This window comes from Eschrichtius robustus, chromosome 10 (assembly GCF_028021215.1).
Source record: "Eschrichtius robustus isolate mEscRob2 chromosome 10, mEscRob2.pri, whole genome shotgun sequence".
Lineage (NCBI taxonomy): Eukaryota > Metazoa > Chordata > Mammalia > Artiodactyla > Eschrichtiidae > Eschrichtius > Eschrichtius robustus.
Window position 1 is genome coordinate 31918184 of NC_090833.1, and position 16367 is coordinate 31934550.

The 16367-nt window shown below is 41.0% G+C and overlaps 2 protein-coding genes across 3 annotated transcripts in view; one reads left to right on the top strand and one right to left on the bottom strand.

The window, feature by feature from the left end:
- The window catches only part of TEX10 (testis expressed 10), a 54526-nt gene extending 48428 nt beyond the window's left edge, over window positions 1-6098 (top strand). The window contains exons 14-15 of the mRNA XM_068551763.1: window positions 4422-4632; window positions 5912-6098. Coding sequence (XP_068407864.1) covers window positions 4422-4632; window positions 5912-6025 — 325 coding nt within the window. The 3' untranslated portion in view covers window positions 6026-6098. The remainder of the gene's footprint in view (window positions 1-4421; window positions 4633-5911) is intronic.
- Window positions 6099-6636: 538 nt separating this feature from the next.
- INVS (inversin) overlaps window positions 6637-16367 on the bottom strand; it is a 146048-nt gene continuing 136317 nt past the window's right edge. For both annotated transcript variants that reach the window (XM_068551762.1, XM_068551761.1), the window contains 3 exons: window positions 11622-11851; window positions 10782-10853; window positions 6637-7819 (listed from right to left, as the gene is read on the bottom strand). In XM_068551762.1, the coding sequence (XP_068407863.1) occupies window positions 7671-7819; window positions 10782-10853; window positions 11622-11851 (451 nt within the window). In that variant the 3' untranslated portion in view covers window positions 6637-7670. The remainder of the gene's footprint in view (window positions 7820-10781; window positions 10854-11621; window positions 11852-16367) is intronic.

The following is a 16367-nucleotide window of genomic DNA, read 5'->3' on the forward strand; positions in this document are numbered from 1 at the left end:
TTTCTCTTCTGCATCCCCAGAGATCACTTCTGTATCCCCAGAGATCACTTCTGTGTTAGTCACTTCCTTACCTTTTTATTTAAAAATTTTATATGCATTTGTGAGCAATTTCATTTTTGTTTTGCGTATTTTAAGAATTTGATATAAAAGGAATCATACTATATGTATTTTTTGTGACTTGATTTTCATCATCGTTTGTGAGAGTTACTCACGTTGATTCGAAGATGTATTTCATTCATTTTTGTTTCTCTATACCAGGAGTCAGCAAACTTCTTTCTGTAAGGAGTCAGTGAATATTTTAGGTTTTTCAAACCATAAAGTCTCTTGTCAGAACTACTCAGCACTGCCCTGGTCATGTGAAAGCAGCATTAGATGATACATAAATGAATGGGTGTAGCTGTGTTCCAATAAAATTCTGTTTACAAATACAGGCTGTGAGCTGGATTGGCTGTGGTTGTACCCCTGCTCTGTAGGATTCTGTTATATGAATGTACTATAACTTATCCATTTACTGTCAACAGACATTTGGATTTTTTCCGTTAAGTGTGCATATTTAAAACTTTGTACATTTCACTGTTAATATCCTGTAAAATTTACACATAAACAAGCATAGATTTGATGGTACTTACCATCATCAAACTTTTGGGCCTGATAGTTCAAGAAAAGGCTTTGTAAATAGCAAGGAACTTCTCAGGGTTCTAAAAATTTTATAATGAGCATCCCCATTTATGAAATATGTATATTACTGTTTGTTATTTCCTGTCACTTGAAATGTAGCCCCTTTGTGATATACTCTGATAAGAAGTTTCAAAGATCTTTTTTAGTTTCTTATAGAAAAACATCCTGCTTTGATTTTATATGGTTGGACTGAACAAAATTCATTGTATTTAATACATTTTGCCTGTGTAAAATTCTGTTTTTAAAAGTGTTTTGTACTGTGTATTGAGTTTGATATGCATCTCTCAGGATGACATTAGTCACAAAGAAGTGTTGGCAGCCAGAGTCTTAGGTACTTAAGTTTCCCTTTTAGGCTGCTCCTACCCTCCTAGAGAAGGTGTTTGTGAGATTACAAGTAATGAGAGTGCCAGTCAAACTACTGGGAGCTTTTGATTTCACAAGTGCTGACCAAAAAATTGGGCTTGACCAATTTGAGGTATTCAAACTGTGGCCACTGTACTTTGAAGAAACTATTCTGTTGTCTTCTGGATTCATTGTTAGTAATGAAAGATCTGCTGTTCAATTGAGCCCTTTTGGTTTGTAGGTAGTAATCTATTCTTTTTTTTTTTTTTAACATCTTTATTGGAGTATAATTGCTTTACAGTGTTGTGTTAGCTTCTGCTGTATAACAAAGTGAATCAGCTATACGTATACATATATCCCCATATCTCCTCCCTCTTGCGTCTCCCTCTCACCTGCCCTATCCCACCCCTCTAGGTGGACACAAAGCACCGAGCTGATCTCCCTGTGCTATGTGGCTGCTTCCCACTAGCTATCTGTTTTACATTTGGTAGTGTATATATGTCCATGCCACTCTCTCACTTCGTCCCAGCTTACCCTTCCCCTTCCCCGTGTCCTCAAGTCCATTCTCTAGTAGGTCTGCATCTTTATTCCTGTCCTGGCCCTAGGTTAGTAATCTATTCTTTTCTATGGTTTCACTGTTTTCTTTTTGTTGCATTGCAAATCAGGGTGTATCCTAGTGTAGGTTTGTTGTTATTTATCCTGCTTGAGACTTAGTATACTCCTTAATCTGAAGACTTAATGTTTTTTCTTCAGCTATGTTTTTATTTCTGTTATCTTCCCCACTGTTTCTATTCTCTCCTAAAAACTCCTTTTAAACATAGGGAGTTTCTCATTCTGTCCTCTCTTAACATCTTCCACTTTGCTAATTCTTTTGTTTAATCCTTCTATTGAGTTTTTACTGTATCAGCAGCTATTGTTTTCTCTTTCATCTATTTTGAGTTTTTTTTTTTAATTTTATAGCTACTTTATTTATTTATTTATTTATTTTTGGCTGTGTTGGGTCTTCGGTTCGCGCGAGGGCTTTCTCTAGTTGCGGCAAGTGGGGACCACTGTTCATCGCGGTGCGGGGACCGCTCTTCATCGCGGTGCGTGGGCCCCCCACCATCGCGGCCCCTCCCGTTGCGGGGCACAGGCTCCAGATGCGCATGCTCAGCAGCTGTGGCTCACGGGCCCAGCCGCTCCGCGGCATGTGGGATCCCCCCAGACCAGGGCTCGAACCCGCGTCCCCTGCATTAGCAGGCAGACTCTCAACCACTGCGCCACCAGGGAAGCCCTATTTTGAGTTTTTACTTGGCTCTTTGTCATTCTCACTTTATTGGTGTTAAAGGTCTTGTCAGTTGTGTTTGCTCTGTTTCTCTCTGGTGTGGGAATTCTCTCTTATTTTGGGGAGCAGGTGGGGCTTTGGAGATTGTCTCTAGTGGGGTTGAACAAACAAGCTCATGTGTTGGGTTGTATAACTTTCTCTGAATGAATCTTTTGTGAGAGTTTGTGGAGGTTGTGGAGACCTCCCTATGGGGCAGTTTCACATTTGCATTTTCCTGGCTTCCAGCTCTATGCAGGGAGCCCAGTTCTAGCTCCCTGCTTTCCGTACCTGGGGCTGAAGCCTCAGCTTCCAACATTGTTGGCTGTTGAATACCCAGCCCCAAAATCCCGTATCCAGTTCTGTGCTCCTGTGTATCTTCATGAGTTCTGTCATAGTTTCTGGCACCTAGAGATATCACCCATTCTGGCTTTTGAGCTTGGCTGTATTTTTGTTTTGTTTTTTAAAGTATATTATCTGTATTTCCCTGTGTTTGGGGAGTGGGGGGTTGGTTGGTATTATCTGACCAGAATACATCAGAAGTTTGCAGAGTTAGTGGAACTCCTGAAAATTGTATGTGAAATATTGGACTTTCATCAGTTCCTTTAGAGTGGTTTAGAACCATTGCTTTATGTTGACCTAAAATCTCAACTTCATAACAATTTATATAGAGTTGGTACAATTATTTCTGTGCATGACAACTCTTAGAAAACCCTAAGAATGGCTCTTCAAATGGTATTGCTTACATCGTTCGTGGTAACCAGGTCTCTCTTCTTTTTGGCCTGACAGTTTTCTTTAATTGTGGTGTGCGAAGGTAGAATTCTAAACTTTACTCATCCATTCAGTATACTTGTATTTGGTATAATGTAGAATCCATAAGCTCTTTTAACAGTTTTGATCCACAGTTATTTGAAATCCACTGAAGTTCAAGTAGAGAGTGAATATATTGGATCAGTACAGTAGCAACTTATTAAAAAAAAAACACAAGGGGTAGGAATTGTGGAGGTAGGAATTTGAAACCCAGCAGGAACCAAAGCAGCTTTCTCTAGTCTTTTCTTTTTCTTCTAAATTTTGTAGTCTTTAATCTTTGTGCCTTTGCCTCATCATTAGCTATGTCTACAGTCTGGCTTTCTCTTTTCTTCTTGCACATGGCTGTCCTAACCTGGCTGTGCATGAGTCCACAGGCTGAATAAAGTCTCTTCAGATACGAGGATCTGTTTGGCTTAATGGATTCGGTATCTACCTTTGATGCAATTGCTGTATGTGGAGTTGGGAGGGGGGTCAGATGGTGAAAGGTCTGGAGGTAGGCTTTCTTAGAAAGATTTGGGACTGGGAGGATTATGCACTCTTGGTAGAGAAATTGTAACAGGCTAAGGTCAGAGCCTTTAGCAGCCAGTGAATTTTTCCTCCAAAAGGATATTGCTCCATTTAATTGACACACTTCTAGAATGTGGTTAGGCCACTTACCTCTGTCGTAAAACATTTTTGTTCCTGTTCTATAAAGATACCGAAAGAATGGTGCTCACTGAAATTTGGATTTATTTACCATCTCTGGCCTGTAATAGTTCCCTTACTGGTTATTTTCTCAAATCCCTTTGGTTCCTTGTGAGCACATCTTTCTCTGGAAACCTGCCCTGTTCTAACACGTTGAAGAGACTCATAATCCAGGTCAGAGGCTTAGCGTTTCATGAAGTTCTTTTCTTCCCTTTTTGCCATTGGGACATTCTTACTCTTTTGACATTTGGTGTTGTGTAATAGACAGTTGAATAATGTCCACTGGTAGAGAATAGTACGCATGTATAGATCATTCTGTGGTGAATTCTGTGTAAATATGATCACTAGGGCTTCAAGAATGTCTTGTTAAGCCCAGGGAAATGCTGGTTGCTAGGCTTCCTGAAACCCGTAAAATAGGGGAAAGCAGCTGATTCTTCACTGCATTTGCTTTTTTAGCTCTGATGAAACCCAGTTCTTACTAGTTTTGGTTTCTGGGGTTTTATCAGAAAACACCGTGTTTCTTAAAAGGACATCTTCAGTCTTGGGAAGTATGGAAAGGGCACTTTTCCTGTATGCGTTGGTTCACTGACTCATTTCTGTTTTGTAGGGACAAGCTGTGGGGCGTCTGTGTCTCCATCCTGGCACTCCTGCCTCGAGTGCTCAGGTTGATGCTGCAGAGCCTGCGGGTGAGCAGAGCTGGACCTGAGGAGCTGCCTGTTGTGGGCCAGCTGCTTCGCCTGCTGCTGCAGCACGCACCCCTCAGGACTCACATGTTGACCAATGCCATCTTGGTGCAGCAGATCATCAAGAATATCACAGTAAGAAGCAAGGAACAAGGGCTTTGTACTGTTCGTACTAGATTCATGGGCATGGAGGTGCTCTTGGGAGGCCAGGGTTTCTGTGCGTTGACGGACTCCTGGAATTAAGCCCAGTGTGGTGATTTCTTAGGGCTTCCCCTGCCGTCTAGTAACTGACTGTCACTTAACCAGGGGGGTGACTTTGATTGCAGAATCAGTACTAAAAACCTTAAAATACTCAAACTGAATTAAGGTAGCAGGCAGCTTAGTTGGAAAAAGTACAAGCATCAGAGTCACTCCTACCTGTTTTGTGATACAGATTCTATTGCTTAACTGTGATAATTTGGCAAGTTGTGTGGTTTTTTTTTTTTTTTTTAACCTATCATCTGAGCTTGTTTTCCTAGCTGTAGAAATGGGAATAATAGCAACATTGTTGGGTTTTGTTGACCATTAAAAGAGATCATCCAAGTAAGGTTTATACTGTAACTGATAGTTACTAAGCACCCAACAGCGTTAGCTGTCATTAAGGAAATTTAGCAGGAATAAACTAAGGCCTATTTCTAGTCACTTAGTTCACTGGAGGAGGTGGAAGAAGTTGGGAAGTTGCAGGCTTCAGCTTTGTCTAATGGTTGGTTCTCTGTGTTCACCTGGGGCGGGCAGTTCTGTTTATTAAGGATTCCTTTGGTGTTTTTGGTTTGGGAGAGTTAAAGTGAGGTATTTTGTATAGGCCTTTGATTGGAGGGGGTTATTAATTGGTATATGTAATAATACTTCAGAGTAATAGAGCTTATACCTACATATAACACAAGATGTATTCTGAATTGTCTCAGTAATGGAAGAGGATGCAGAATTCAGAAATAGTAGAAGGGAAGAAAAGTTAAGAACTTGGATTATTCCAAGGTTGGAGAATCAGCCAATTTCTATAAGAATGACAAATTGAGACCTGTTGAATCATTATTCGCAGTTAATGTTATGAGATTCTAGAATGCAAAGGGGCGGAAGTACAGGGTGTAGGGGTGGTTAATGGTGAAATTTCATTAGTCCCTAGCAAATGTGGGAGGGAAGAGACCCAACAAGAAACTGGTAGCACTTAATACTTGAGGATGAAACTAGGAATTTTAACTACCTGTGGTAATAATACCTGATTAATAGGTTCCTTTTTTCACTGAGGTTTCATGTGATAATTTATAGATGAGGATACTATCGCAAGAACTCTTTGAGATCTTGTTTGGGTGTGGGAAAAAACCATCAGGAAGCAGTTTTGTTACAACTCTCATATTACTCTTGTTTTTCTCTGCAGACATTGAAGAGTGGAGGTGTTCAGGAGCAGTGGCTCACAGACTTACATTATTGCTTCAATGTGTACATCACTGGGCATCCCCAGGGACCCAGCATGTTGAGTACAGTGTATTGAAAAGGCACTGTTTGAAATTGTTTATTCACATCTAATTTTGAAGAGACTGATGTAATAAATGTTTGTCATTAAAGCTGAACTTTTAAAGAAGTTGTTTATGAACCTTCCTTTGCACTGAAATAGGAAAATAATGCTTGGGAGTTGCCATTGATGCACAGGCTGGCTTCCTGGACTAGCATGTGATATGTGGTTACAGGTATTCTGTATTTCATAGCTAAGTATATGTAAAATATAGAGCGATAATTTGGTACCTTCTATTGTATAGTAAGAAATAAGCTGTGTCTTTGTGGTCCCATCTAGGCAAACTTCATTCTTTTTGTTCTCAGCCCCAGTTCATTCAGACAGCAACAAACTAAACTAGTTTTTGGTTTGGTTTTGTTCGGGAGTGGTTGCTTCTCACTCTGGAGTTGTGTTGTTTCCCGAGGATTTCTAGCAAGATTTCAAAACAGTGCTCCCATTTGTTGTGGATTTTCCTGTACCTAAATGGTCCTTGGTCTGAGCTGGGTAACTCTTACAAAATGGTTTTCTCCTAGTGATCCATTATAAGAGTTCTTAATTTATGTTATAATTTTCATAAAAATGAAGTAATTTAGTTAGCCAACTGTAAAAAATCCAGGTAATTAAATAACACTTTATTGCTTCCAGTCTCTTACTTTCAGGACAGGGGTGGCAGTAATCTTAAAATGCAAGCAGTTCTAGAAATATTTGTGAGCCTAATATGCCATTGTTTCTGCCTGTCTACATTCCTAGTAGCTTTGCCCTTAAAAAATGTGAAAAAGCCCACAATCACTGGATTTTTATTTAAACCATGTGTTCGTAGAGGGCTAGAATGCATAGTTAGCACAGTTTCCCATGCCTAAGGAACAGCATTTTGACAAGGTTGCTCACCTCTGCAGGTCAAGCAGAAAATACAAGTGGAAGGTTAAGGCCTGAATTGGCACCCCGTGCATGAATGTCTGGTCTGTAGACCTTCCCGACTGAGGCCTTGGTGCTGTGATACTGCTGGTGCTCAGCAGAAGGAACGCCATTCACAGAGAGGGCGTGGCAGCAGCCTGTGGCCTTCAGAGGCTGACAAGGGAACTGTAAAATGTAAGCAATCAACAGTATACCTATTACAGTCTTAAAATGTCTAAGAGCAAAACACTGGGTCACGACTCTGGTCTAAAAATTAAAACTGATGATGTTGGAATAACAGGATGTGGTGTCTGTAATGAAGTCCATTGCATTAGATTCCAGAAAAGTAGTGAACTGAAGGCAGCTGCTGTGGGACAGGCTCTTCCCCATCTCATTTAGGGTCTTCACTGGAGCCAACAAACCAGGCTTGCACCCATTGAGGAGAAATCCCAACCCAGCAGTGTCTTTAGTGCTCACTTCCTTAGTTTTACTTAGACTTGACTGTTATTAGAAACACTCTTTTCCAGCCGTCCTGACGGACGTGTAGGCACATGGGCAGCTTTGCACAGGTATAGTCTACCCTGGTCCTTTCAGCACTGGCTAAGAATTTACAAAACAGTGCCGTGTAAGAGCAGAAAGAAAACACATTTCTTTCAGTTGTTACCACATTTTCAGGCTAATAAGCCTTCAGGCATGGATATTAAAGTTTTCCCAAAGTGTAAAAGCTAATCAGAGAATTATGCACTAGCTATTAGAACCGCCCCCTCCGGGCACAGTCTTCCTCTATAGGCAGTCGAAGCTTTGTTTTGTTTCTTGATGGGTTAGCTGATTGCAGGTTATAAGAAAAATTCTTTGATCTTCCACTGTTCTCAAGGAGGTGTATACACTGCAAGTTGCTCACTGTTAAAAACAAATACCAGATATTCAGATTATTATTATTGCTACTACTATTATTATTTTTGGCTGCGCTGTGCGGCATGCAGGATTTAGTTCCCCGACCAGGGATCGAACCTGCGCCCCCTGCATTGGGAGTGTGGAGTCTTAACCACTGGACTGCCAGGGAAGTCCCGATATTCAGATTATTAATTTTCATGCTGAAGGGCAGAGTTGATCAGTGGGGAGGAAGAAGGGTTTAGGTTTGGATTATCCATGGGGCTGAATAAGGTGATGGCTAGTTTATTGTAGAGACAGGAGGATGTCAGCCCTCCATTTTCCATCCTCTCAAAGATACCTGACATCTCTTTAAGGAATAACCTTGACTATGAGGGGGCAGCTGCTTGAGGAGGTAGGACTGGAACTTAGGTCTTCAGTCTGCCTGGTATAACTGGTATGATACTGCTTTCTCTGTGCGTCTCTGTAACATAACACAAACATATATATCTATCATGTAACTTTCCCTGTGCCACATACTTGGCTATAGTCCATTCTAGAAAATAGGTTCCTTTGAAAACTATTCAGGTGATAGAATAATAGGCATGTCAAGCTTGAAGTGGATTTTTTTAGGCCTTTTTATGACTTTGAAATCACAGAGTTACAGGATGCTACAGTTGGAAAACTTTAGTGGTGCAGTCAACCCTCTCACTTAACAAATGAGGATACTGAGCCCCCGACCAGTTAAGAGAACTTGCTGAGGCTGTACTGCTGGATGTTGCTCCTAACTGGAGCAAAGAAGCAAACATGAAAGGTGAGTAGTTTTTAAAAAGTTACAAAAATATGTCTTTCTCTCATCTGGTTTTATTACTGTTACTTCAATAACGTTAAAGTGAACTGTTTTGGAACTCTGGTGTGTTTGTGGCTGCCTTTGTTGTATCAAGTCTTGAGTTGTCATCTGCATACCCCTCTGTAGGTGGGCAGGAATATTCTGTGTTCATACAAGGGGGTACCGTTTTTAGTAATCACTTAAGCCATGGTTATTCCATTCGTTGGAATGGAATTTTTTTTAGAGGAAATTCTCTTATTTTTAACAAGATGGGCCCACAGATTTAGGACATTGATATATGTATGCTCTCTGATCATTACTGTGCTGCTATTCTCTGTGGGTGTGGGTGGTTTGCAGGTGGGTGTAGAAGACTGAGGAGAATGTGATTGTTTGCCTCCTGGATGCAGGTAGAGAAACAGTCCAAGGAGTTTGTTACTTTGCTCTAATCAGCTCACTTTCTGCTCCTTGTTTTAAGAGGTAAAGGCACTACTAAAGTCTCCCCAAATTGAAGGTTAGGAGCCACAATCTTCACTCAAATATTTGAGTACCTACAATGTGCCAAACTATGTACTTAAAGCTAAGTAGAACAGTGAGCAAAATCCAAAGATCCTTAACCTCATGGAATTATCAAAGCAAAAATTTCTATTCAAGGTAAAGACTAAAATGAATGGTTTGTCCTTCTTGGTTGCATTTGCCATCTGTGATTCTACATTGCAGAAACTTACATTGTATGTCCAAGTCATGCCCATTTCATGGAAATTTATAGACTGTGTTCTGTATAAAACACAGGCTGTAGCTAACTAGCTAGGAGCTCTGGTGACCATCAGCCTTATTCACATGTTAATGGTCAATGTGGATAGGTGGGCCTCATAAAACCTTTGTCCCCCAAGCTTAGGTTTAGGAAAAGATTCTCTTTGGTCCTCATCTGTTTTCAAGCCAGTGTAGGACAAACAAGCTGACAGTTTATATGACGTCCTAAGAAACCATTATTTCTTTTATTTATTCTGTCCTTTAACTGTGAGTCCTTTAACTAAAAACCTTTATGCCACTAAACACCTTCATTTTTAAAGATTTGATAGTCCTGGACTTTAGAGACAAAGTAAAAAACGCTCTGATTATCTCATTTTAATATCTGATTATCTAAATGCTACTTCTTAAGTAGTTTTATCTGACAGTGTGTTTTTGAAACTATTCTTTAATTCACTCAAGTATAACTAGAGGTTTGTTTTGTTTTGTTTTAAACATAGAACCATGGGCCTGATCCCTTTGAAAGTCTCTAATTGCCCCTGATCAGCCTGTCTATATTACATGAGTTGCCCAACTCTTATTAAAGCTTTGGCAGTAATTACTGTCCCCCCACCTCTTGGTTTTCCCCCCATCAAAAATAAATGAATGTTAAAGTTCACGTTGACAGTCATTGTTCACCTTCCCAGCTGTGCTCTGTTCCTGCAGGATGGCCGTGGCTCAGGGACTGGGGGGAGTGTGTTGCCATAGCCACCCGTGAGAAACCCTGGACCTGGCATTAACTGCTGACAGCACTGAACTTATCACCCAAATTTAATTCTGGCATGAATGAAGGGGGCCCTGAGTAAAACAGTCTTGTCTTGTGGCTAAAAAGAAAAGTTCCCTGAGCTGCTCCTGTATGAGTGGAAGTGTGCACAGTTGAGCCTGAGCTGGACATGCTATTAAATATTAAATGCCTCCTTAGGGGGCCCTAAAAGGCAAAAGTCAGAATCTATGGTCAAGGGACTTCTTCCCATCTTTGGGAAGGAGATGGAGGATCTTAATGTGAAACCAAAATGGAGCAAGAACTCCCAAGGTATTACTTTGAAGAATGACAGTATTTGTGTTTCCACCTCCTGTATGTGAACAAGTATGTAAAAGTGATCAATAATAGGTGCCGTTTATTGTTTCTGCTGGAGGTAATGTTAATAAGCTTTAGGTTGCAAAAATAACTTGCCTCTTCTGGAGAAGAGATGTTTATTACAGTGGTAATTCCATGAAAGGGGGATGAAGAACACATGTAATCCTGAAATCAAATGACTATTGGAACCCCTGGCAGTCTGTTCTAATGTCTTCCACCTTTGGGGATGAAACAAAAAAGGGAACTGTTTCCCAACATGGTCTCCCCAGTCTGCTTTGCCCATGCAGTGGCTGCCTTACCTGAGTTGAGACCCAGCACAGAATGGGCTTTTGAAGATCTCCTGGGCTGATGTACTTTTCCTTCTTGAGAACCTGAAATCAACCAACAATGATCATCTATTTCTGACCAGTGACAACTGTGGCCTGACCAAGTTCTGAATTCTTTATTGAGGTGAAGGCTTGAGTTTGCAGGTGTCTGCCAAGATAGATTAGGTATGGTGTGGAAAAACTACATAGGCCCGCCCGGGTCAAGTCTGCAGATTTTGCTGCCAGGGCCACAGATCTGTTTGTAAGGGTGCCCTGACTTAACTTTTTTTCCACTGGGGAGCTAGCCAGTCCTGTTCTCTGAGTTTATTTGGATGGGCACTTTGCAGAGCTGTAAGTGTTTCAGTATGCAGCAGTTCATCTGCTAAACAAGTATGTACTGTAGGGCTTGGATCTGGGATATTCCCACAGATAGGCAACTCTGTACTATCTAAGCATAGCGAAGGTCAGTGTGAGGCAGGCAGGGTCTGCCTGGGCCTGGAGTCCTCTAAATGGAGAATTTAAGGGAAAACAGGCAGCAGCCTAGAGCGGTTGCTGTGCTGAGGCTTTCACTCATGAAGCCCAGCAGACAATCTCTTGGCTTTAAGTCTCTCTCGGTTGAGATACCAGGATACCTCATGAAACCAATTCTGACCCGGAATTGCTGGAAGGGAGGCACTAAATGTGATGAGAATTCTGTTGGTGCCTGGAAGTTTAATAAAGTTCCTGCCTGAATGGAGGTTTGCCCAATGTAATTAAATCCTGTTTTCAAATTCTGATGTGACACACTCTGGGGGTGCTTGTTGTAAACTACAAAGTACCCAGAAGGACAGTTACCGTAGATCTGCTTGAGCACTGAGTGTCTGGTGGGCTTGGTGCCTGAGCTGCCCTTGGGTGGACTCTTGGTGGTCCTGCTTACTGCCATGGTCTTTGGGGGTTTCAGTTCCAGTTCCTTCCTCCAAACCTGGAGGATCAAAGCCATGCACTCTCGGTTCCATCTGTCCATATCTCTGGTTCCAACCTGCTTTATGTGCAGAAGGTGGGACAGGTGCTTCCTGAGCTGGTAGCTGGTGGGGTGAGAGGAGGGGAGAGACTTAATAAGATCACAATACTGAGAAAACCAATGTTCCTTAAAGTTCCTAGAAGCTATAGGAATAGTAGTTGCTGAACTCTTGGGAGATTCAGTCAAGCTCCCATTCCTAATTTCAGTGGCAGTATGTTGAATATTGAATTCTGTCTTTGTCCATCAGTACTTCCTGAACTAGGAAACAGATGGGTCCTTGCCCTCAAAGTGGGACAGGCCAATGTGTAAACAAATGTGGTATGAGAAGTACTATGTGAGAGGAAAGAGCTAGATGGCTGATATTTGTGCTGGGTTTTAAGGGATGAGTAGGAGCTTGCTAGGCAGGGAAGGGCATTTTAAGTAGCAGAAGTGGCACGAGCAGAGGTAGATGCATTTGTGTAGGAATGTTAAAGTGAGATGTGTGTGAAGCATTATGTATTTGGTAAGGGAAGGAGGATGGGAGGCTGGGCTACATTGTGGAAGCTGTGTCAGGGGAGCTGAGTCATAGCCCAGCCCACGGCTGAGTGTAGCTCCTGGCCCCTACCTGACCGGGAAGGTTGGCCAGACCACCTGGAAGCTGCGTAGCCCAGCCGTGTTCAAGAAGGGTGTACAGTAGGCAGAGCTGATCCTCCACAGAACAAAGCCAATAGCACTGTTCAGCCAGGGAACTTGGGGAGCAGGCCAGTTTGAATCAAGACCACAAACAAAGAGGCTCGCCACCTTTGGAACCAGTTTCCCCCACTCTGCCTGGGCAGGGAAAGTAATTCATAGCTCCAGCCATTGCTGAATACAGCCTTCAGCCTGTCCAACCAGGGAAGCTCACCAGAGCACACGAGAAGCCCTGTAGCCCGTCCATCAGCCTTTCTTACAGTAGCACTTGAAGAGAGCACAGCCCGTGGCTCCCCGCCCCCACCCCAGAATAGAGCTGGTGGCTGTGTCTGGCTAGGGAATTCAGTGCACAGTCTTTTACCCAATTTGGGTCCCTGAACAATGAGCTATGCAGGCCCTGGGCCTGTCCTACTGTCCCACCAGAGCAAGGAAACTAAATCATACCCCTGCCTCCTGCTGAGTGTAGTGCCCAGTCCCGGCTGTCTAAGTAAGCCTGATCAGAGAGCCCTGGCAACTGCGGAGCCCATCCTGTAGCCTCACTTGAGCAGGGAACCAAACCAGCAGTCCTGTCCAACTGTTTGCAGTCAGCAGTGGCAGCACCCTCCTCCTCCCACCCCCTGCTCCACAACCTCAGAGCTTGGGCAGTGGCCCTGCCCCAAAAGAGACAGCAAGCCCCACCTGCCCAAATACGTTACCAGCAGACACATCCAGAAACCCAAACTGAGCTGACTGTTGAAGAGTTCAGTTTGCTCTCTGCCAAAGCAAACCTGGAAGAGGAGCCTGCTTATTCAAATGCACAGATGCCAACATAAGGAATCAAGGATACAAAAAAACGAAAAAACACAACAGGTAAACATGACACCAAAGGAAACTTTAAAAAGCTCTGAAAACTGACCTTACAGAAACGGAGATCTGTGAATTGTCAGACAAAGAATTCAGAATTCTCTTAAACAAGTTTAGTTGTCTGTGTGATCTTATAATTCACTGAACAGAATTAGGCAAACAATGCATGAACAAAATGAGAAAAAGTTCTAAGAAATAGAAACTATCAAAAAAAAAAAAAAAAAAAAAGCCAAATCCTAGAGCTGAAAAATACAATGACTGAACTGAAGAAATCAATAGCTTCAAAGGCACACTTAACCCTGCAGAAGAAAGAATCAGTGACCTAGAAGACAGGACATTTGAAATTATCCAGTCAGAGAAGGCAAAAAGAAAAAAAGAAGTGAAAAAAGCCTATGGGACTTATGGGACACAATTAAAAGAAACAGTATCTGCATTATGGGAATTCCAGAAGGAGAAGAGAAAGGGACAGAAAGTATATTTAAAGCAATAATGGCTGCAAACTTCCCAAACCTGAGAAGAGAAATAGACATCCAAACCCATGAGGCTCAAAGGACCTCAAATAGGTTGAACCAGAGTAGGGCTACACTGAGACGCATTATAATTATCAAAAGTCAGAGACAAAAATAATTTTGCAAACAGTAAGAAAAAAGAGAAGTTACATACAAGTGAACTCCCGTAAGACTATAAACAGACTTCTTGTCAGGAACTTTTCAGGAAAGAATGGGATGACAGGTTCAAAACATTGAAAGAAAATGACTATCAACCAAGAATACTATACCTGACAAAGTTATCTTTCAGAAATGAAGGAGAGAGAAATACTTTCCCAAACAAGAGTTGAGGGAGTTCATCACCACCACACCTGCCTTACAAAAAATGCTAAAGGGAGTAAAGTAAAAGGACATTAATCATCTTAAGGCAATGTAAAACTCACAGGTAATGGTAAACATATAGTCAAAGTTAGATTCTGTAATATGGTAATGGTGGTGCATAATTAACATACAACTCTAGTTTAAAAGTAAAAAGTAGTAGGGCTTCCCTGGTGGCGCAGTGGTTGAGAATCTGCCTGCCAATGCAGGGGACACGGGTTCGAGCCCTGGTCTGGGAGGATCCCACATGCCACGGAGCAACTGGGCCCGTGAGCCACAATTACTGAGCCTGCGCGTCTGGAGCCTGTGCTCCGCAACGAGAGAGGCCGTGATAGTGAGAGGCCCGCGCACCGTGATGAAGAGTGGCCCCCGCTTGCCGCAACTAGAGAAAGCTCTCGCACAGAAACGAAGACCCAACACAGCCATAAATAAAATAAAAACCAAAAAAAAAACCTAAAAAAAAAAAAAAAAAAAGGAAAAAGTAGTAAAAATAACCATAACTACAGTAAGCTTTATTGGATGTGCAATATAAGAAATATTTATGTAAACTGTAACATAAATAACCTAAAATGTGAAGAGGGAGAAGTATAATATTTAGCAGTGCTATTGAAGGTAAGTTAACAGTTTAAAATAGAGTGTTATTTTAAGATATTTTATGATATTTTAAGATACTTTATGTAAGCTTCATGGTAACCACAAGGGAAAAACCTGTACTAATTACACCAAAGAACATGATAAAGAAGTCAAAGCAGACTGATACCAAAAGGCATCAAAACACACAGAAAAGATAGCAGGATAAGAAATGAGGAACAAGGGATCAACAGAACAGCCAGAAGACAATTAACAAATTGCAATAGTAAGTCCTTACCTACCAATAATTACTTTAAACATAAATGGATTAATTCCTCCAATCAAGACAGAATGGCTGAATGGATTAAAAAAAAAAACAACAAGATCCAATGATACATTATCTACAAGAGACTCATTTTAGCTTTAAACACCCACACACACAGTGAAGAAATGAGGATCTTTCAAGCAAATGGTAGCCAAAAAACACTCCCCAAAACAAAGAAAGCAGGGGTAACTATAATTATATCAGACAAAACATACTTTAAAAATGTTATAAAGAAACAAAGAAGGTCATTACATAATGATAAAGGGTCAATCCATCCGGCAGATATAACAATTGTAAATATTTATGCACCCAACATCAGAGCACCTAAATATACAAAACTACCAGAGCTAACAGAAGAAATAAACAGCAATACAGTAATAGCTAGGGACTTTAATACCCTACACTCAACAATGGATAAATCACTCAAAGAGTCAAAGAGGAAACAGTGGATTTGAACACTATAGACCAAATGGACATAACAGACATATAGAGAATAGTTATCCAACAATCAGAAAAAACATTCTTCAAGTGCACATGGAACATTTTCTAGGATAAATCATGTGTTAGGCCACAAAACAAGTCTTAGCAAATTCAAGAAGACTGAAATCATACCAAATATCTTCTCTGATCGTAATGGTATGAAATTAGAAATGAATAATAGGAGGGAAATTGGAAAACTCATAAATACATGGAAATTAAACACTCTCCTGAACAACCAATGGATCAAAGAAGAAACTGAAAGGGAAACTTAAAAGGTATCTTGAGACAAATTGCAAATAGAAACTCTACATACCAAAACTTATGAGATGCAGCAAATGTAATTTTAAGAGGGAAGTTCATAGTAATAAATGCCTACATTAAGAAATAAGAAAGATCTCAAACAATCTAACTGTATGCCTTAAGGAACTAGAACAAGAACAAACTGAGCCCAGAGTTAGAAGGAAGGAAATAATAAAGATTAGAGCAGAAATAAATGACATAGAGAACAGGAAAACAATAGAAAAGATTTAAAAAGCTAAGTTGGTTCTTTGAAAAGGTAAACCAAATTGACAATTAGCTCTACAAACCAAGAAGGGGAAAAAAGGATTCAAAGCAACAAAATCATAAATGGAAAAGGAAACACTGCAACTGATACCACAGAAATACAAAGGATCATAAGAGGCTGCTGTAAACAACTATATATCAACAAACTAGACAACCTAAAAGAAATGGAGAAATTCTTAGAAACAACCAACCTACCATGACTGAATCAGGAAGAAATAAAAAATCTGTACAGACCAATAAAGAGTAAGAAGATTGAATTTGTA